Source organism: Chaetodon auriga, chromosome 4 (genome assembly GCF_051107435.1).
Source record: "Chaetodon auriga isolate fChaAug3 chromosome 4, fChaAug3.hap1, whole genome shotgun sequence".
In the NCBI taxonomy this organism is placed as follows: domain Eukaryota; kingdom Metazoa; phylum Chordata; class Actinopteri; order Chaetodontiformes; family Chaetodontidae; genus Chaetodon; species Chaetodon auriga.
The window spans coordinates 25985754-26007135 of record NC_135077.1 but is presented as its reverse complement, the minus strand read 5'-3'; the positions used below and the strand labels follow the sequence as shown (position 1 = coordinate 26007135).

Below are 21382 nucleotides of genomic sequence, written 5' to 3'. Positions count from 1 at the left end.
GGTCCCGGCTGAGCTGAGGGTACCTGTGAAGGTGTTAGTCAGGCCTGCGGACCTGCTTACTACTGTTATTCTTCTACTGCACAAGTTCCACCGTCACCGCAACACTGAACGGGAATATGAGAACTCCCTGCTTAAAAAAAAACGCTGTATGATGAACTTCTGACACTGATTTTAATAAAGCATTACAGCTGCTGTGCAGGGACAGCAGAGCTGGCTGAAGAGGATCATTCAGTCGTCAAACTCGGCTGATGAGAAGCCAACAGCTGCCTCCAGGATCCAGCACCGTCACACTGTCGCTGCACTCTGACTCCGCACACCTGGTGCTGCTGCTTGTTGCCTCTGTGGTGATGGGTGGAGAACGTCATTAAAAGCAACTCCACGTTCACTCCTGTGAGCCAGTGACGAGCCAAGTGTTTGTCTGCGTCTTCGGAGGAAGCTGTCTCAGCGGGGTTCAGGCAGCAATCACCCGTCGGATAAGCAGAATTCCGTCAAACCCGCGGTGCATCACTGTCAGCATCCTGTCATGGGCAGTAATGTGTCTGGTATATCGACGCTGCACAGAGGACAAAAGCAGGGCTTTCACAGACTGCGAAACTCTCACAAAGGTCAGTAAACACCAGCAACACACCGCAAAACCAAGCCACTGATCACTGTGCGCATCTGAATCTCAGCGCATGTGGTTAAGGACGACTGGTTTATTTGAGTTCTACATCCCGAACAGTACACTGGTGGAATAGTGAACTTTCCGCGTGCAGTGCACTGAGCTTCACGTGGAAAGGTGTTGAAGTCACGTATTGTGCAGCTGCTGTTGCTCCTGCAGCAGTTGTGAGGTGGTGCTGAAGAACAGCTCCCGTCTCAGGCTGCAGGAGGCGGCCTGCTGCTGCCGCTGTGGTGGTGGGTGCTGGTTGTGAGGGTGGGAGCGTGTAGGTGAGGTGTGATCTGATCTGCAGCCAGTGACAGCTTGCCAAACGGCAGTAGGTCATAGCTTTTTTTGAACTTTGGTTATTGAGCTCTTGTTTATTTACTTTATTATCCCCCTCCTCCCTCCCTTCCCCCTGGGCCCATTAACCTCAGGGTGCCTGTGGCGAACTTTGGCTGTTGGGCGCCTATTGACTTTCCACCTACCGCCCTGTGCATGGTTTAGAGCTCATACCCTGTCACCTCAAAGTTTCAGGTACAGTGCACACAACACAAAGAGGATCCAGGTTTTGATTTAATCTTTTGTAATTTGATCATATTTTTATTTTAAGGATATGTAAGAATATATCCCATATCAGCCAAACAATCAGGAGCTAAAGGCACGATGTTGACACAGTGCTCCCCTGTGAAGTAGGACATAGGAGGATATTAGATAACAATCCACTGAATCCATTATAGCTGCTATAGCAGACAACAGACATTTTTCATGGAACACATTTTGACATGCGACATGTAGGAAAATCAAGTGTCGATGATATTTAATTATGATGACTGGATTTAGCATTCTGACTCACTGTCACACTCTAATGGCTGAGTGGGACATGTGACTAGATAATCAAATAACCTAAAACCATTTGGCATACAGTGAACCTGGGGCTTCTGGGACACCTCGGGGTCTGTGTTCAGCCTCATCCAATGTTGATCTTCAACTGTTTATTCTTTACTTGAAAAACCAGTGGATAACTAACCTCAAAGCCCTTTTAAAGACTTCCATGTGTAATACAGTCATGGAAAGTACAAAAAAAAAGTCCACCTCCACACCCACCCTCCCATCCTGATCCCACTCTTACATCTGGATTACAGCAGGGAAAATGAGCCTGGGGGAGCAGTTTAAAAAGGAGCTGTCATCAGGATAATCACCATATTACACGGTTTGCCCTTTCACATCCTCTTCCTCTATCTCGAGCACACTTTCTTAGAGCGCACAGCTATTTTCACATCGCAGGAACACAGCGCAGAACAAGTGAGTCAGGCGAAGAGAGGCAAGGTGATGCATGAGAGAAGAGGGACCATTATTCAGCCAGGTTTCCTTGACGACCACCCATAACATGTGCAACAGTTCCCATGGTGATGGTTTTCAGAGTGTGTTATCAGCGGGAGATGATGGCTGATTGGGATGAGGGCCAGACAACGTCACTGGCAGCCGTTCAGTAATGAAAGGACAGGGATGTGTTTGTGCTGCTCTGCATCCCAGTTTATTAGGCTGGCATTTGGACAGTGTGCGGCGATTGGTTGGATGTGGAACAAAGATATCTGCAGATCAATACTCAGATGAGGAGATGATGCATGCACTCAGTATGCAGTTTATATTCCCCCCAACACACACACACATCCCTCCAACTCACATCTCACACTCACTTCTTCAGTACAGACATTCATTTGTTTTCAGCAGGATAAATGGCCTTCTCTTAGCTCTGCTGACTCAGCTTTGTGGTGATGACTTCCCATACATTGTCAGAGCAATCTTCATCTCATTTCTTACATAAACCACAAAAGTATATTGAAATACGGTGTAATATTTGTGCTCCAGGCAGCTCCTTCATGTCTTTGTAGTGCATGTATGCTGTTTTAATGGGGTTATGATAGCGAACTACTATTGTAAGAGAAGTGAGTTTCCATAATCATTTCTTGGATAGAGTAAAGTTCAGATTAGAGGTGGGCAATATGGATGTTATTATATAAATTGTATGTTTTACAGAATGATAAGTTGATTAGTCACAAAAAAGTGTTGAGCAGCCTCTTGTTTCAGCTTCCCAGTTGAGAGGATTTGCTGTTTTTTCTCACATATTGTCAAAGTGAATATCTTTTTAGCATCTCATATACAAAAAGATTAAAGAATAATTGGCTCAATATATGGCGGCAACATAACATGTATATGTGCATTTCTAAAAATGCAATCGCTGGAATGAACAGATGGTTTAACTATGGTATTAAAATAGTACAGTACACACACATTAGTGCATTAGTGCTTATTATGCATCTGTATGTACTCAGGATTTGTGGGGGTTTTGGGACCTCTTGTGGACCAGTTAAGCCACAAGAGCTGATGACTCGATGGCGTGCTTTACTTTACTTCCTGTGTTAATTGTGCAGCTTGTGATCATAGAGAGGATGCCCAATACCCTCAAGCCATGTTACTGATATTCTTTGGCGTACAGGTAGCTGTTGGGTCTGTACAGAAAGTGTTGGCAGCAGGGAGAACGTACTGGAGCTGGTATTAGTGACAAGCAAGTCAAGTCAACCAAACAGGTTTGCAGTAGACCTGAATGATCTCAGCAGTGACCGACATTCACACTTCTTAAAGTAAGCTACACTTTTCACAGTGCTCCAGTGGTTTTATAACACACATAAAATAATATGTAATAACACAACGCTAACAGAGGATGTTTTGCTGCGTTACTTATAAGACTTAATATTTGATACTTTAGTTTTTTGTCAATAATAATTTGGTATTTTTATGCAAGTATGATTTTCATTGCAGGACTTTGACTTGTGATGGAGTCTTTTTACATTCTGGCATGCTGACTGGAAGACTGTAGCTAATTCTTGAAAATGGTACATAACTCAGAGCAGACAAGATACAAAATATTTGTTTGTTCATTTTTTTGCCAGCAATGTACTGTATGCTACTTCTAACATCAAGTTTCAATGATTTGAAAGGACAGTATGATGTTGTTAGTATGGCAGTTGGTTTATGAACTGGACCTTTGTTTCCTCTTCAGTGACAATTTAATACACTCACCAGTATTATAATCTATGATGCTTTAAATGCCACTAAGCACAGCTGGTCATGTGACAGAGAGGTAGTGGGACAGCGTTTAGACCAGAGTCATCCTCAGGGACGCTGCATCACCAAATGCTCTTGAACATGGTGTTCAGTCGCAGCTGCTGACACAAACATAATGTTAGAAAGTACAAGCTGCCGTATGTTCACTCTAGGTGCATGCAGAGAGACAAGAAATACTGAGGCACAAACAGATGTAGCAGAAGAGGACGTGTGGTGTGATAATGTGCGTGTGTGTGTGCCTCCCTGGAAAAACACAGTGAATGCTAGACAAAGACAGAGGCAGACATGGGGAATGCACCACCGAACAAGATGTGGAGTAATTCCTCTTGGGTAAACAACAGTTTAGTTCCAGGCCATCCCTTCATCTTTTTAGAGATGAACACCTCCTCACTCAGAATGTCAGAGAGAACACTTATCCAACCAGGAATATGAGTTAATCTGATGTGTTCCTCAAGGATGCTTTAACAGTGTGTGTGTGTATGTGTGTGTGTGTGTGTGTGTGTGAGAGAGAGAGAGAGAGAGAGAGAGAGAGAGAGAGAGAGAGAGAGAGAGAGAGAGCAAACCACCCACTCTGAATACTGTTGAATGGCAGTGGTAAGACGAAGAGTTCAGAGTTGTGCAGTTGCTTTTCATCCTGATTGCCTCACAGCTCCTATGACAGGACAGGAAATGCCTTTGTGGGAAGTGTTTTATAGGCTGGCTTGGTTTGCCTCATTGAGTTGTGACACAGTCCATTTAGACAAGACAGGAGTGAGGAGCCGAACAGCCAGTCTGAGCTGTACATCATCGCCTTTTCATTTGAGCAAACTGACTCCAGTTCAGCTCATTCTATGATACTGCTGCGAGGTCACCACAAGGGCATGCTGTTACCTCATACACACACTGACACACACTTGCATATATACAAACCGATGTGCTGACTAGTTCACAGACTGTACAGTACATATTAGTGACTCACAAATTTCCTCCAAGGAGCTCAATAATCTGTGCAGCATAGAACAGCACCCATCCTTAGAGCTTCTGTGTGAATATGGAAAACCATCACAAACACAAGTTTAGATCACTGATTTCACATGTACCAGTTACTGGTGAAAACTGACCCAGCTTCCAGCCAGTAAAATGTGGGTGACGAACCTTCACACATGTGCTGGCTCCAACCTAATTTGCCTCATCACGACTCAATGTTTCCACACATACTGTACCTCAGTTACCATAGTGACAGGGCCGATGTGAACTTTCTTTTTTTTTTTTTTTTCTAATAGAAATACAAATTGTGGCTTGTGATCTCAGCATTGCATTCAGCTTTAAGCAGCACTCTATATATTTAGATTAACAGTAGTTCAGTGACTTCATGTGATGTGAAAGTGGTCACTCGTTCTGGTTTAGTAGCCCATAAATCCCTGCTCTCAACCTTCCCACTCAGTTTCCAGTCGCAGCTCTGATAATGCTACTTCCACACAACATACACAGGATGGGAAGAACACACAAACCTGCCATTATTCCGACTTCCATGTGATCACACACTGCTAGCCTTGTCGTCACACCATTTAGTTACATAAATTCACCACCTGTTATGTATTTGCAGTGGTTCCATAACAAGGCATACAAACCAACAGTGTGTACCTCGTCTTAAAATAGCCAATTGTATTATATTATTACTGTCGTTTTTTTTCCAAGTCAGCTGCTCATGCTGCTAAACACCACAATGTGCATATTGTATTTAGCTCCTATACGCTAGCTGTCTGGCTGTCTGGCACCAAAGCAGATAGACACAGAGGAGCATTTATTCTGTCTTAAGGAGCTGGTGGAGAGCAAAGCAGAGCAAAAAGGAGAGCAAATATTAACTTACATTCATCAGGTGGCCAGTAACATGACCCAAAATGAATCACAATGTTAGTCTATGTCTGCCAGATGAGTAAATGAGCAACTGCTTGCTAACACAGAGGCTATAACAACTTTAATAAGTCAGTGTGGTGTTTCCAGCTAGTTCTGCCGCACCCCAGAGGCAAAAAGATCAATGAAGTGAAATCTGCTCTGCATTGTTTATTTTTAACTATGGAGGCTGAATTTCAGCTTTGTCTGCTGGAGTTTGTGTTCTTTAGCCCATATTTAGGAGTTTCTGCTGAGTAGGAGCAACATGAGTAGAACCTACCTCTTTGTTTGCTTTGTTTGGTGAAATTAATGGTCTTCAAAGTTTAGCTGCAGTAGGAAACTTTTAGTCATATGAACTTAGGACAAAGCCTAATCAGAGCTAAGTGTTCTTACTCTTTGGGGAGTGGTCATTAAATTTAATTATACTGTATTTGTTTAGTAATTAGGGAACCTGAGACCATATTTCAAGCACTGCCAAATGGAATCATAACTACAAAAGGAACTAATAATGTACCCCAGCAAATATTCAGAAAACATCTCAACCATTCTCTGCACTTCTTGCCGTAGCAGTGGCCTCTCTGTTTTCTTTATGTGACAGCTGACCTCGCTTATGCAACGTGGCACCAACAGTACAGCTGTCTGCCTGGAGTGTTTTCGAACATCCTTAACACCTGCCTAAATAAGAAACACTAATACAGAGAGGTGATACAGGCACATTGTCACTCCTGGGAGGAGTGGAGCACCTCGGGCTCTGGACTGCACCGTTCACACTTTGTAAACATTAGATATAAGTCAGACAGCCGCCTGTGCTAGATGAGCTCATCAGGTTAGACGATGTGTCATGCTTATATAAGACAATGCAAAGGCAAGGAGCTATCACAAGACTGTTATTAATGTGTTTTGAAATTGCTTAAGAGTGCCTCGGTGGCGATGATGCATTGTTTTGCTCTTGAAAATACAACAGCCTGTTATATTATACTGTATTCATGTCATGTATTGATGGAATTGATCAAATAATGCATTTGTATTACTAGAAGAGTGACACAGTCAAACATGTATTAATATAATAGCTCTATACTTACTTTAGTTTATAGCTTTGGTGAAAATTTTCATCTCCATGCCCTTACGCTATGGTAACCAGGGTAGAATTATGGCATTTTGTTAATCATAAGCCTTGCGACTGTTATCCAAGGGAACTTTATACAGCCTGCCTGTATGCACAGTGACAGATGTGTGTTTAATGGTCTTTTACGGTGATGTGGGGACAAGCAGCTTGCCTCCACAGCTATTATAAGCAAAGAAGTGGAATAATTAATCTCTGCTTGAAATCATGATCATTTGCCTTTTATACATGCACATCGAGGTCTGGGAATCATGGAAACCTCACAATAGATGCAGGTAGCACTCTTGTTAAGTTTGGGTCAAAGATTCATGTAAGTCTCCAAGAACGGTGCAAAACCGTGTCACATTTTAGAAATGTTTTTCATATAAAAGGATCAAGGTGAATTGCGGGGTCACAGGGGCCAGCGGTAGTGTTTGACATCCAGATGGTTCTGTAGTTGTGTGATTTTCTAAGCACTATTTTTTTTTTTTTTTTTGCTTTTTCTACATTTTGCCACTGAAGTTATTAAAGCAGCTGAAATCAGCTTGGACACTTTTGGTTACACATATACAAAATGTGATCTACTATTTCTAACTGGGATCAAATATATGCTTAATATGCATGGTGACACAGGCCTCCTGGCTCTGCTGAGGGTCATAAAACTCTCAAACTCAAGCAACAAACACATTTATCTATATGCTTAAAGGATCTAAGTCACATTACAGATAGATCTGGAGACATCGGGTTCATGTGTGACATAATCTGTGACAGTTGCTGCGTTACGTGCTTGCTTACAGGCAGACTGGGGCGTCTTTGGGGACCCACAGTTCATTTTTGGCCGAGGGCTTCCCGCCAGGTCAATGCAGCTTTGTGTCTAGTATGCACAATATCCACCTGCTTTGATTTTTATTTTGTGCCCTTTGGATTTTGTTGTGTTTTTTAAAAATAGTTATAGTATTCAATAATATGTTGATGCTCCGAACAGCAGTCTATTCAGATGGAACCATGTTGACAAAATTTAAACTTTTCCCTTGTTGTATCAAATAATTTGTGCAATGGAAATATTTTTGCATGTATTCCAATAATTGCGTGTGCGGTGTGGCAATGATAATAGCCTAATTCATGCTAGATCAAATCTTGCTACTCAGCTAGGATCAAATGAAATAGAACATAAATGCATTTTGTGGTGAGTCGCTCTGCAGAGTGGAGCCAGTGTGGTTGGAAAATGGACTGACTTGGAGAGGCAGTACCTTGTCCTCATGTGACCTCATGATTAAAATGATTAAAAAAATTGAAAAAAAAAAAAAAAATGTTGTTTTTCTTTCCAACCAGACTCCCAAAACAAATAGCTTTTCCATATGGCAGCAGATCAAAAGAGGCATATCAACCACACAAATGGTTTTGATTGTACAATTAAAAAAGAGAAGAAGTTGGAATGGAAGTTGTAGTGACAATTTTCCCACGAAAATGAAATTGCCACTTAGGTGACAGGAGCAGTCTCGTGATTTTGACACGCATCCACCGTTCACAATATAAAACAGCTTTAGAACTCACGGATCCGTTCTTAGCGTCCTTTATTTTCTCATTTGTTTCACACTTTCATCATTAGTGCGGATCCATGACAACAAAAAAGTCCAAAGGCGTAACTGATTACCAAACAATTAAACAAAAAAAAACGGTCAAAAAACATTTACCGTGACGCTCTTCTTCACCTTCAAGGAACAAAAGGGAAAAACCATACCACCTGTGCGTCCGGCCATATATAATTGGATACTCCACCCATAACCAAATATTACTAAGATAAATTCAAACTAGAGACAAAATAAACAATTTTCTTTCCTTAATATTCGCAACATAATGCAATTCATAATTTACTGTCTACTTAAATTAAATTAAACTCATTTTCATTTTAAACTGAATTAATAAAGACCATTATAAAAAATGGCTTCTACAAATCCGGCCCCTAATTATGAGGCAGGAAGTCTTATAATTAACTCAAAAACTCTTCAACTGCATACATTGCAATAACCAAATACATTTTCACAATTAAATAATATATCCCATTACTTCTTAATTTGCATTGCATCTTATTCACAGTCCTTTCATTTGTATTTTTTCTTTTCATTTTTTGAGAGTCAGGGAGCCATCTTTATCCCTTGGTTTTGCTGTCTTGGGACTCATAAATGAGGCAAAGCTTGTTGACTGGTCTTTCTAGGGTGCTTGATTTTGTTTTCACCAGTACCCGACGAACAAGACCCTTGGAATCCATCTTTGTCTGTATTACTCTCCCAAGCAGCCAGGAATTTCTTGGTGCATTCTCATCCAAAATCATGACAATGTCTCCAAGCTGAAGATTTTCCTTGATCTTGTTCCACTTCTGGCGCTCCTGCAGGTTTGGAAGGTACTCCTTTATCCACCTTTTCCAAAATAAATCTGCCATGTACTGAGTTTGTTTCCATCTTCGGCGTGAATAGCAATCATCTTTACTGAACAGCCCAGGCGGAAGCAATGGCCTTTTCTTGAGCAACAACAAATGGTTTGGTGTTAATGCTTCGAGGTCGTTGGGGTCGTTGGAGGATGCTGTTATTGGTCTATCATTGATTATAGCTTCAACCTCACAGAGAAGGGTTTGCAGACACTCATCATCTATTATTTGTTCATGAAGCACCGATTTTAAAATCCTCTTTACCATCCTTACTTGCCTCTCCCATATACCACCAAAGTGTGGTCCAGCAGGTGGATTGAAAATCCATTGGATCCCTCTTTCTGCTAGAGTGTTTTGTATTTTGGTTTGATCCATCTTCTGTAGAGAAGCTCTTAGTTCTCTTTCAGCTCCGACTAAGTTTGTGCCATTGTCGGATCTGATAAGAGCCACTTGTCCTCTTCTACACATGAAGCGTCGGATGGCATTTATACAGGAATCTGTGTCCAGTGTATGTGAGACTTCAATGTGCAGAGCACGTGTTGTTAGACAAGCAAACAACACACCATATCTTTTGATGATACTGCGACCTCTTTTGACCTCTATGGGCCCAAAATAATCAACCCCTACCTCAGTAAAGGGGGGTTTGTCAGGGAGCAGTCTGTCCACTGGCAGGTCTGCCATTTTCTGATCTTGAGCCTTTGCATGATGTTTTCTGCACACAACACAACGAGACAGAACTTTTCTCACTGCTGCATTAGCTGAGGGAATCCAATATCGCTGACGAAGACGAGAAAGCATGAAATTTCTGCCAGAATGCCCAGTCTTTTCATGTATGTCTTTTAACAGCAGGTTCGTGGCATGAACATCCTTTGGCAGAATTATTGGATGTTTTGATTCCTCTGGCATAGCAGATCTATTTAATCGTCCACCAACTCTCAATATTCCATCTTGAAGATATGGGTCGAGCCTGTAGATTGGACTTTGCCTCTTCGGCGTCTGTTTTCCTCTTTCTAAAGCTGAAATCTCAGCTTGGAAACTGTGACGCTGGCAATACTGAACAACCTCCATTTCTGCTTTGTTCAACTCTTCCACAGTCAGAGGTCCTTGGTGTGATGAAGCCTTAATATCAGCTCCATTTCTTGTGTTGTTTCTGGACATCAGGTGACCTTTGACCCTAAGAATCCAGGCTATGGCTCTCTTTAGGCGCCACCAGCTGGAATAGTGACTTATTAATTTTCCCACTGGAGACACATCTTCTGTAAGTGTTGAATGAACCATTATTGTTTTCCTTACTTCTTGATCGTCCTCAGAGAGCTCCATGCATTCATGTTTATCCATTGTCTTTCTGTTTGCATCCTTTAAGAATGATGGCCCCTCAGTCCAGGTCTGGTTGGCTAAAAACTGCTCCACTGTGAGTCCCCGTGAAGCACAATCAGCTGGATTTTGAGAAGTATCCACATGATTCCATTGCTCCACATTTGTAGCCGCCTTGATGACTGCGATCCTGTTTGCAACGAAGGTTTTCAGCCGCAGTGCTTCATTTGCAATATATTTTAGCACGGCTGTGCTATCCGTCCAAAATGCTGAGACCTGAAGATCAATCTGAAGCTCCTTTCTCAACAACTTGTCCAAGTTTACAGCCATCACTGCTGCAGTAAGCTCCATACGAGGGATTGTTGTTTGTTTTAATGGGGCGACTCTGGCTTTTCCCATCATAAACGCACAGTGACCATGGCCTTTATCATTTGTCAGTTTTAGATACGACACTGTTCCATAACCACTCTCACTGGCATCTGAAAAGTGGTTGAGCTGAGCTTCAATTATTTTCCCAAATTCAGTCGGCTTAATGCACCTGGTCATTTGGAAGCTGGACACTTGAGGCAGCTGATTTATCCACAAAGACCACTCCTGCTGAATATGTTGGGGAATTTTCTCGTCCCAGGAAATCTTTTCTTTGCACAGTCTCTGAAGAATGATCTTGGCGGGCAGCACAATAGGAGCAAGAAATCCAAGAGGATCATATATGGAACTTACAACAGAGAGAACTTTTCTTCTTGTTGCTGGCTCTTCCCTCATGATGACTCTAAATTTGAACGAATCAGTGTTTTCGCACCATAGCACACCGAGTGCCCTTTCTATGGGAAGAGCATCCTTCGCGAGATCCAAATCCTTGACTTCCTTAGCTCTTTCATTTTCGGGCACGGATTTCAAGAGTGCGCGGCTGTTGCTTGTCCATTTTGATAACTTGAATCCTCCTGATGCACACAGAGTTGTGAGGTCTCTTCTTAGAATGACAGCATCCTTCTCATTGCTCACTGCTTTTAAGCAATCGTCCACATAAAAGTTCTTCAGCACAGTTTCCACAGCTTGAGGCGATGAGCAGGTTCTGTTGTCTTCCGCAGTTCTGCGTAGAGCAAAGTTTGCACAGCTGGCAGAAGAAGTAGCTCCAAACAGATGGACAACCATTTTATACTCAGACAGTTCTTGAGTCAGATCTCCTTCTGGCCACCAAAGAAAACGCAGAAGATCTGTGTCCTCTTCCGGAACTCGCACTTGATGGTACATGGCCTCAATGTCGGCCATCATCGCCACATTCTCCTGTCTGAAGCGAGTCAGAACTCCTATAAGCGTGTTAGTTAGGTCTGGGCCCTGAAGCAGCTTTTGGTTGAGAGATACTCCCTGATAACGCGCAGCACAATCAAACACAACACGCAGTTTCCTTTTCTTTGGATGGTACACTCCATGATGTGGAATGTACCATACTTTCCCATCTTGCCTCTTCAATTGTGTTTCTGGCACTTTGACAGCATAGCCTTTGTTCAACATGTCTGTGATGAAAGCAGAATATTCTGTATGGAAGTCAGGATTCCTGCTGAGCCTTTTCTTAAGAGTGAGTGTACGTTGAACTGCTACATCCCTGTTATTTGGCATCCTGATTCTTGGGTCCCTTGTTGGCAGCTTCATACAGTAATGTCCCTCTTTATGTTGCACTGAATTTGACACAGACTCCATGAATTTTCTGTCTTCTATTGACATCTCCACATTTTCATTACAGTGACGTTCTGGAAAGTCCACCTCATATTGTTGCATAAGCATCCTTTCTATGGTGTCGATCGATGTCCGATTTACTGTAATGGACCGTTTCTCATCATCCTCCTGTCCTCTGATTGGTCCGTTGACAGTCCATCCAAGAATAGTTTTGACAGCATATGGTCCATTCTTTTTACTGTGAATTACTTTCCAGGGCTCAAAAACTTCTGGAACATCATTACCAACAAGTAGACCAACATCAGCATCAATATGTGGAAGTTTCACTTCTTCAAGATAGGGCCATTTCTTTATATCTTCCTGAACAGGGATGTTTTCCTTTCCAATTGGAATGCTCCTCTGAGTAAAAACCTTTGAGAGAGCGACATATTTATCCTCATTAATTCCACAGACTTCCAGGTTTCTGACAAGACATCCTTTTACTCTTTTGGTTGCATTCATTGTGCTCAAAACGATCTCTGTTTCCTTGCCATGGAGGTTCAGCTGTTTTGCTAATGCATCAGTACAGAAGGTCCCTGAACTCCCAGGGTCTAAAAAAGCGTATGTTTCCACAATCTTTGTTCCCCTTTTTGATTTGACATAAACTGGAAGAATAGACAAAATGCAATTGTCTCCGGCCCCATTATAGGGAGTTGCTACATGATTTGAGCTCACAAGTGCACTTGAAGTTGTCTGTTGACATCCGTTGCCTTCTGTTTGACAACCAATGTGTGTTTGTTTTAAAACATTCTCATTTTTGTAGATGTGCAGCAAACTTGGGTGTTTCTGAAAGCACACCTGGCAGGTCATTCTCTTTTTGCAATCCTTGCTCAAATGTCCTTTCAATAAACAACCAAAACATATGCCATTCTTTCTTAAGATGTCCAGTTTTTCTTTGTGAGGCTTTTCTGCAATTTGGTGACATTCAGCCATTGTGTGGTTCTTCTTGCAGTACATACATGGCCTGGTGAGGGCAGTGCTGTTGGACAAAATGTGTGTGTTGGCTTTAATCACATTTTCATTTCCAAACTCTTTACAAAGGGATGCATTTGTGGCAAAACTACTTCTTCCTGGCTTATCCCCTTTTGTCATTTTCCCCACGACAGGCATCTTTCTGTCCTTCCTTTCTGTTGTTTGCAGGTCTCCAAAGAGGGGGTCATTCATGATTTTTGCCTCTCGGTCCACAAAGATGACAAGATCCACAAACTTCACTCTGCTTCCTTTCCTTTCCTTGATGTCAAAGGCCAAGGATCTCCATTTTTCTCTCATCTTGTAAGGCAGTTTTGAGATCGCAATCCTCATGTTGGCTGGATTGTTCAACTCCTCCACATAATCTATGTCCTCCAAAGCATTGCGACAGTTCACAAGAAAGAGTGAAAAACTGTGAAGAGCTTTAGCGTCTTCTGATTTAACTTGTGGCCACTTGAAAAGCTTCTCCATTAAGGCTGTTGCAATTTTGAGAGGGTTTCCATAGTGGTCCTCCAGCAGGTGCACTGCTGCTACATAGCCACGGGAAGAAGGCATGTGTTGACAACCTTTTACTAAATCATGTGGCTCACCTCTTGTGTACTGCTCCAAAAAGAAAAGTTTATCAGCATTATTGTCCGTTTTTGAGACCACAACATGCTCAAAGGCTTTCATAAAAGACCTGAAATCAAGTGGATCACCATAAAAGACAGGAACATCTCGCTGAGGTAAGCGAGCAGATTGCTGGTGTCTCACAAGCATTTCTGTTATATCATTTTGTCTTTTCATCACATTATATAACTCATCGGTGTTATCTGCAGGTTGTCTGAGAACTGCATTGGTCTTTGTGCTGGGCTCATGTGGCCTTTGTACCTTTGTTCTGGCTCCAGAAGATGGGAATGAAGGCTGAGTGTGATCAGTACAAACAGGATTATCATCTTGAACATTTGATTTGCCGCATGATTTTACAGCTTCATCAAAATATTCGTTCATTGCATTGTTCTTTTCAGGGGAGTCATATTCCTCATAGACCTTTAATTTTGCATTTGACACTGCTATGGCCGTTTGAATATCAAGTTGCTCCATCTCGGCCCTCAGTTGTGTCTCCTTTAATGCCAAAGCCTGTTTTTGTTTCAATACGGCAGCCTTTGCCTCCAGTTCTGCTTTCCTTGTTTCCTCCTTAAGGCGGGCAGAAGATGCTGTAGACACACCTGAGCATAAACTTGATTTTGATACCATTGATGCACTTTCCATATCGGACCCTTCATTATCTGTTTCATCATTTAAAGACTTTTCCATTTGGCTTTTGACATTTTTACTCCACACATGAACCTTTTGGATAAACTCCTGAAATCTTGTCAACCTTGGCTGAAACCATGACTCTTGATCAGTGATTCTCTCTTCTTCATTTAATAAGTTCTGTACAGACTTATTGAGCTCTTTAAATGTTTCCAAGACAGCTTTGAAATCTTTCATTTTTATTTGTATTACCTTATAGTTGGAATCCTTTGCCAAAAGATCTTCAATTTGGTTGGATTTCTGCGTGAGTTGCCTTAGTTTAACTCTCCTCGCGTTGATGCCATGACGCAGCCTTTCCTCCGCACTCTTGTCCGCGAGCGCAACGTCATCAGCGGTCTCCTCCGACATCTTTGCGTGTACTCCAAAGTTTTCGCACAATCGGTCCATAAGTCCACAAAAAGGTCACTAGATGCTTCTGATGATCAGATGCGAAACGCCTTTGTGATCCATTGTTCCGCCACCATCAAGTCCGATCCATTCATTCAAAACGATCAGCTGATCCAGGAGCCGCATCACGGGCCCTCATTCATTCGGAGCGATCACATAAAACAGTCTTTGATCACGTAGTTTTTTGACTTAAAGTGTAGTGACAATTTTCCCACGAAAATGAAATTGCCACTTAGGTGACAGGAGCAGTCTCGTGATTTTGACACGCATCCACCGTTCACAATATAAAACAGCTTTAGAACTCACGGATCCGTTCTTAGCGTCCTTTATTTTCTCATTTGTTTCACACTTTCATCATTAGTGCGGATCCATGACAACAAAAAAGTCCAAAGGCGTAACTGATTACCAAACAATTAAACAAAAAAAAACGGTCAAAAAACATTTACCGTGACGCTCTTCTTCACCTTCAAGGAACAAAAGGGAAAAACCATACCACCTGTGCGTCCGGCCATATATAATTGGATACTCCACCCATAACCAAATATTACTAAGATAAATTCAAACTAGAGACAAAATAAACAATTTTCTTTCCTTAATATTCGCAACATAATGCAATTCATAATTTACTGTCTACTTAAATTAAATTAAACTCATTTTCATTTTAAACTGAATTAATAAAGACCATTATAAAAAATGGCTTCTACAGAAGTTATGTGGAAGAAAATGTTGGCAAAATGACAATTTAATCAGGAAAGAAAGTAATGCCTTGCATTGTGCTGCATACTAGCATTGAGAAGATTGTGCCCGGAAAGTGATTATTTTTTAATTAAAAAGGGTGAATTACACCAAATTTAAAATAGATTTTTTTTGTTTGTTTGCTTGTTTGTTGGTTTTTTGAAAAACAGAGAAGCAGTAAAACGTGACTATAGTGTGATCATCTCAAAACAGGAAAAATTAATGTAACACTGTAAAACATTTGCATAGCATTTGCAGATTGACCATTTCAGTTGTGTGCAGATTAAGTTCCTGTGAGTTCGTTGTTGACTTCATGAGGACAGCAGAGGATTCTGTACTGGATCACTGCATACCGTCAAGTGGCAGAGATGTTGTTGTTGTTGAGTTTTTTCAGAGAAACACACAGAATGTATCAGATGTAAGGTTTTAGCCAGGGCTGCCAACTTTTCAATTTAGTTTGCGGCGAGATTCGATATCTGGAAAGTCAGTGCCTTGTATGAGAGGCCTTCTGCGAGATTACCCACCACAGGAGTCGTGGTCATCACTCCTCGACAGCCAAGAATTTTGTTAAGAAAGTTCAGCAGCCAAATTCACAATCTGAAAGCATTAATAGATGAAAAGCAAGTCAATAATAATGGTTAGTGATGGGTAAGTATGGTTGATCAGCATACTTGCCAGCCTCCACACATCATCCTAAATAAGGAGACCAAGCCTAACCAGGGTATCCAGCAGATTCTTCATTTTAGAGGCTGTTTTTCTGCATTCTAGTGAATTTATGAAGTGATTTTGTTGCCGAAATGAGGAGTTGGGAGGACGGGGGGAAGGGGGCATTGAAGAATGGGACCCTCAGGAGAATCCGGAGGAGCGGCAAGTAGCTGTATCTACAAACAGCAACACTGAATGAAAAGGAAATGAATGAGAAAAACATTATTTAAAGACAGCGGATGCAGCAGGATGATGATGAAAACAAAAAAGATTTTCTTTAGCTTGAAAGCCAGCCAACAGATCAAAAAGAAGGACAGAGTTCTTAGCTGAACCAGATTGTCTGGATTTGTCTTCTGTTTTTACTTTTCGTCTGTTGATTATAGCCTCTTTCAAACATGGTTTCCAATAAATAACTGGAATAACTTTTCAGGCACCACTAATGATTTTTACTATTCACACATACATTCAGGAACATTTCCCTTTTCACACATGCCAGTGCAAGGCCAGAGCACACATGGGGCAAGGGACACTCCAGCAGGTGGAGGTGCACTGATGGATGTCAACTGCCATAAAGCTCAACAGAAGAAGAAGAAGATGGGGGCAAGGCCAGATGTTCATGTAGGCGGCAGTTCAAATAAAAGAACTTGTATTTCTTATTAGTTATCAAGCAAGCCAACCATAAAGAAGATTCAAATACATCAGCAGCTGAGTCGCTCCACATGAAAACATCTTTTGGTCAGATGGATGGAATTCTTTACATGTTTGTCCCTGCAATGCTGCTGCTTCCATTCACAACACAGCTTTTTCCCTTCTTAGGTCTTGAGGTGGGAACAGAGAAGGTAAAGATTTATTGATCCCTGCTCCCATTCACACATGAGCCCATGCAGGAACATGTCAGGGACAGACTGCATGTATGAAGGGGGCTTATGTCAGAGGTGCTTTTACTGTATATATTGATGAAGCTATACCTTGACATCTTAACCAGTGGAACTGTCTGATAAATAAGAGCATGGATAAATAGAAATGCTTAGGGCTCTGGAACATGGCCTGATGTTCAGACTTTGTCCTGTGTGCACAAAAGGCCTATTTAACACAAATAACTATGTTTTCCATGAAGGAGTGGCTTTGAGGCTTCCTCTTATTTGACATGAGATTTTAAAATGTTACAGTGTCATATTACAAATATCAGTGTTGAGGTACAATTGAGGCACATTCATGATATTGCATTGCACTAACCTAAAAACGCATTCCTGAGAATCGTGAGAAGGTTTCAGAGCGACAGACACATAACCACAGAGGCTCACTGTCTCTCCTGCCTGCATGCTCACAGAGGAGACGGAGAGACACAAGCTGTGTGTGAGTTCAGGGGCCGCATCCTTCAAAGGCTGTGTTTGAAGACCGAACGCATCCCAGCAGTGCGAGAAGGCCGTCCCATTTCAGACTCCTTCAGATTCAGCCGTGAAATGCGGCCTTCTTGTCCTGAATTTGGAGGATCCAGCGGGTGGATCCTTCATGGTCCAACCTATCCCAAGACTCATTGCAAATTGGCAATGATTGGATTTTTTCTAAAGATAGAATATGGCGGACTCTTCAAACAGCTGTGGCAGTGGCCAGGGGTTAAATCTGTAAAGGTAAGTACAACTCACTTCACTATCAGACAGTAGAATATCACTTTCAGAGTCCACTACAAATGATGGGATGGACGACACAGCTAACCTGAACTTGGTTATTTTGCTTGTCAAGTGTTTTGTTTGGTGGTGCGAAGCAAAATGCACTCTAATAAATTGTTTTGTTTTAAGGGAGCAAGAAACCTATTGCTCTGTTCATTAAATTGAGGGAAATGATCATCTCTTCACTAGACTAGTGCTGTCACAGGGATTCAAGCTATGATTGTCACTTTTTCTTCTTTTTTAACCCAAAATAGGGCATCAAAGTAAAGTCCTAATTGCCTCCATCCCTGAGAACACACCAAGGCCACGTGGAGGAATCAGGGGCGGGGCTTACGGACAGGCAAGCCAGGCAGTTGCTTGGAGCCCCCGGCCACTTATTTACAGCAACAATTATTGATAGGCCTAGGCTTTCAGGGACGTCTGTTGGTCCCTGGACCTCACTTTGATAACCACTAATCTATTTTTTCAGTATTCATCTCAAATGTCTGAGAAATTGTGCATTAATGTTTGCAAAATCCAAATTTTTGCAGCATGCACGGATAGGGTGGGGGCCCCAGGGATTTCTTGCTTGGCCCCAAGAGACCCTAGCAATGCCACTGGCAGGAGTGGATGACCAGGCAGAGGAGCAAAGTCAGCCAGCACCTATATAGGAATAGGAAGAGGATGAGCTTCTCAGGATGGAGATGAGGTCACAGAGGAGATGAGAGAGAACGGAAAAGCTTTTCTCTCTGCTTGAGAGATTAGCTGAACTATAAACATTGAAAGAATTAATTAAAATAAATATTAAATTACTTAATTAATGAAAGTTAAAATTTAAAGACATTCTTTAATGCATTTATAGCAATCTATTTACAACATAAATTACATAAGGAGAGGATTAAAACTCAATTTTAGAAATATTATGCCTAGAAAAATGTGTGTATGTGAGTGTGTGTGTGTGTGTGTGTGTGTGTGTGCCTGCGTGTGTGTGTACATGAAAGGAGTTATGTGTGTAAACTTCTACACGCTAGAACAACTGAGACTGGAGATGGGAGGTGCAAGACATGTTAATGGAGACTTAGCTAACAGAGAATTAGCCTATGACTCCAGATAACCAGGGGATTAGCCACCCTGTGTTAGTGGGCACACCTTAACCTCCAGTTAGCTGGAGAATAAACCTGGCCTCTGTTGAGCCATCAAATGCATTGTTCTTCTTCATCTGCTGAGCTACTCTGCTGAGCAACCCTACAATATTAATTATCAGTGAGTGTGTGTGTGTGTGTGTGGATCTGTGCGCCCATGTATTGTGGGGACAGAAATCTGTTTACACATTGTGAGGAATGGCCGTACTTGTAGGGACAAAATGCAGCTCTCCATAATGTAAATCATCAGGTTTTTAGGGTGAGGACTTGGGTTGTGTGTGTGTGTGTGTGTGTGTGTGTGTGTGTGTGTGTGCGCTCGTCATCAGGAACGAAAGGACTCTGAAACTCCAGCCTCTGAAATGAGACACAGTTACTGCGCTGCTGCGGGAAGAGTGCCTGACTGAGATTACATGCATAGGAATAAATTACAATTGGCCACAACAGATGAGTGTATAATTCTCACTTTCCCACTCATGGTCTCATTACGTCACTGCTGCACGGTGCTGCTGTTGCTGCGATGTCTTGTCTGTCCGCATGCTGTCAGTGTCCTCTTTTCACACTGCAATGTTATCAGTTCTGAAGATCTTTTTTCACTGCTTGAAAAAATGATCATGTTTTGTGAGAACCTGTGAAAAGTCTCACAGTCAACGCCTGAGAGTTGGCAGCCCTGTTTTAACTAACCTCACAACTGGCTAAATCTTAAGCTTTGTATTTAGCTTATTTCATTGTGGCTGAAGTTCCTGATTGTAGACATTGTCGACGACAAAATCTATCACAATGTCAATGTTTCACTTGTGAAGTCAAATTCCCATGTAGTTTGATATTTGGACAAGCTCTTCATTAATGCAATGAATTATGCAACACAAGTTTTCAGCCAGCAGCGTGATAGTCATGTTAAATGTGATGATTTATTACAGTTTACTTTGTGGACTTCCTGTTTCAACTTTGACCTGGCATAGCTGCAGCTGTGGACACACAGTTCAGTGAGGGATTATTAACAACATTTTAGGTGCACTCATTGACCACTTGCCTGGTCATCTCACTACTCTTGTTTTTGGCCACAAAGGACATTGTTGTAGTGATGTTGCAAGATTTCAGCAATTACTGTATTTCCCCAAATGTAAGAATATATCATTTATGGACATTGGGTTTTGAAAAAGTGAGGGGTTGCATTAAATTGGAGGACTAAACATTTATGTGTTGTGTTTCTTTCAGTGGAGAGGGTACACATAACACTGGTGTTGCATTGTGGGTCTTTTGTACTGCAGCTTTAATGTTGCTAGGCTAGTGAGTTTATAGTCTGTCACTCACAGTTAGCAGCAAAAGTGTTTAGTTAGCCAAGTTTAACCATTTGGACTTTCTGACCCCTTGTGCCATGTCCTTGTGCCACAGAGGAAATAAAGTCCTAATAAGTGGAAAACAGCTCCTGATGTAGACAGACTGAAAAAATCTGACTGCCAGAGAAAGTCACTGACTGTTTCCACGTGCCTGACAGCAGAGTGTGTGAGGATGTAACTGCAAAAAGCTAAACAAATATGGGGTTTATGGTCTGTTTTAATGGAAATATTTCATCTTACATTTTTAAAAGAGAAAAGGCTTCAAGGATGAGGAGTCTCTGTGAGTATCTTCAAAAAGTATTTTTACAAAGTTGGGTGTGGGAAAAGGGAGTTCTTCAGTAATCAGCATTATATTTGGGCCAGTACAGTGTTCTCATGATCAATAGGAATGATGTCTATGAACATAGGGCCTGAGTTAAAAATGGAATTATCCTGTAATGTCATTGCATTAATGTAATGATTATTGCATATTTGGGTGCATGAGGTGGCAGTTATCCCACTTTCTCTCTCCATATAAACTCAGTGGAGCTGCTGAGTACACACGATGGGCTGTTTGTTTCCAAATCACCAAATGGTACCATTAAAACACATCTGTCACTGCACGTAAAAGCATGTAATGTCCCTATCTTTACGGGGGTAAGTCAATACATTTTGTGCTTGGATAACAGTTACAAGGTCTATGATCATAAAAGGGCCCTAATTGTATCCTAGTTGCCATGGGAAAATCCCAAACAGGCACCAAAATCAAGGAACTAAAGCAACTAAATCACTTAAATGAATACATCTTTAGTGTTATTGGTGTGTGAAATCAGTCTTGCATGATGATAGATGGAAGCTCTTTCCTCCACTGACGGTGACGCAGCAAATAAGAACTCATGATTTCTGAATACATTCCTGTCAAACCTGATGTGTCGCATGTGGCTTGATTTACCTCTCATCACCTCTGTCACTCACAAAGCACGGGCTGCCA

At 41.7% G+C, this 21382-nt stretch overlaps 1 protein-coding gene across 1 annotated transcript in view; it reads left to right on the top strand.

Moving 5' to 3' along the window:
• Positions 1 to 509: 509 nt before the first annotated feature.
• Positions 510 to 21382, top strand: part of neurl1aa (neuralized E3 ubiquitin protein ligase 1Aa) — a 76535-nt gene continuing 55662 nt past the window's right edge. The window contains exon 1 of the mRNA XM_076728289.1: positions 510 to 605. Within this exon, the coding sequence (XP_076584404.1) occupies positions 524 to 605 (82 nt within the window). The 5' untranslated portion in view covers positions 510 to 523. The remainder of the gene's footprint in view (positions 606 to 21382) is intronic.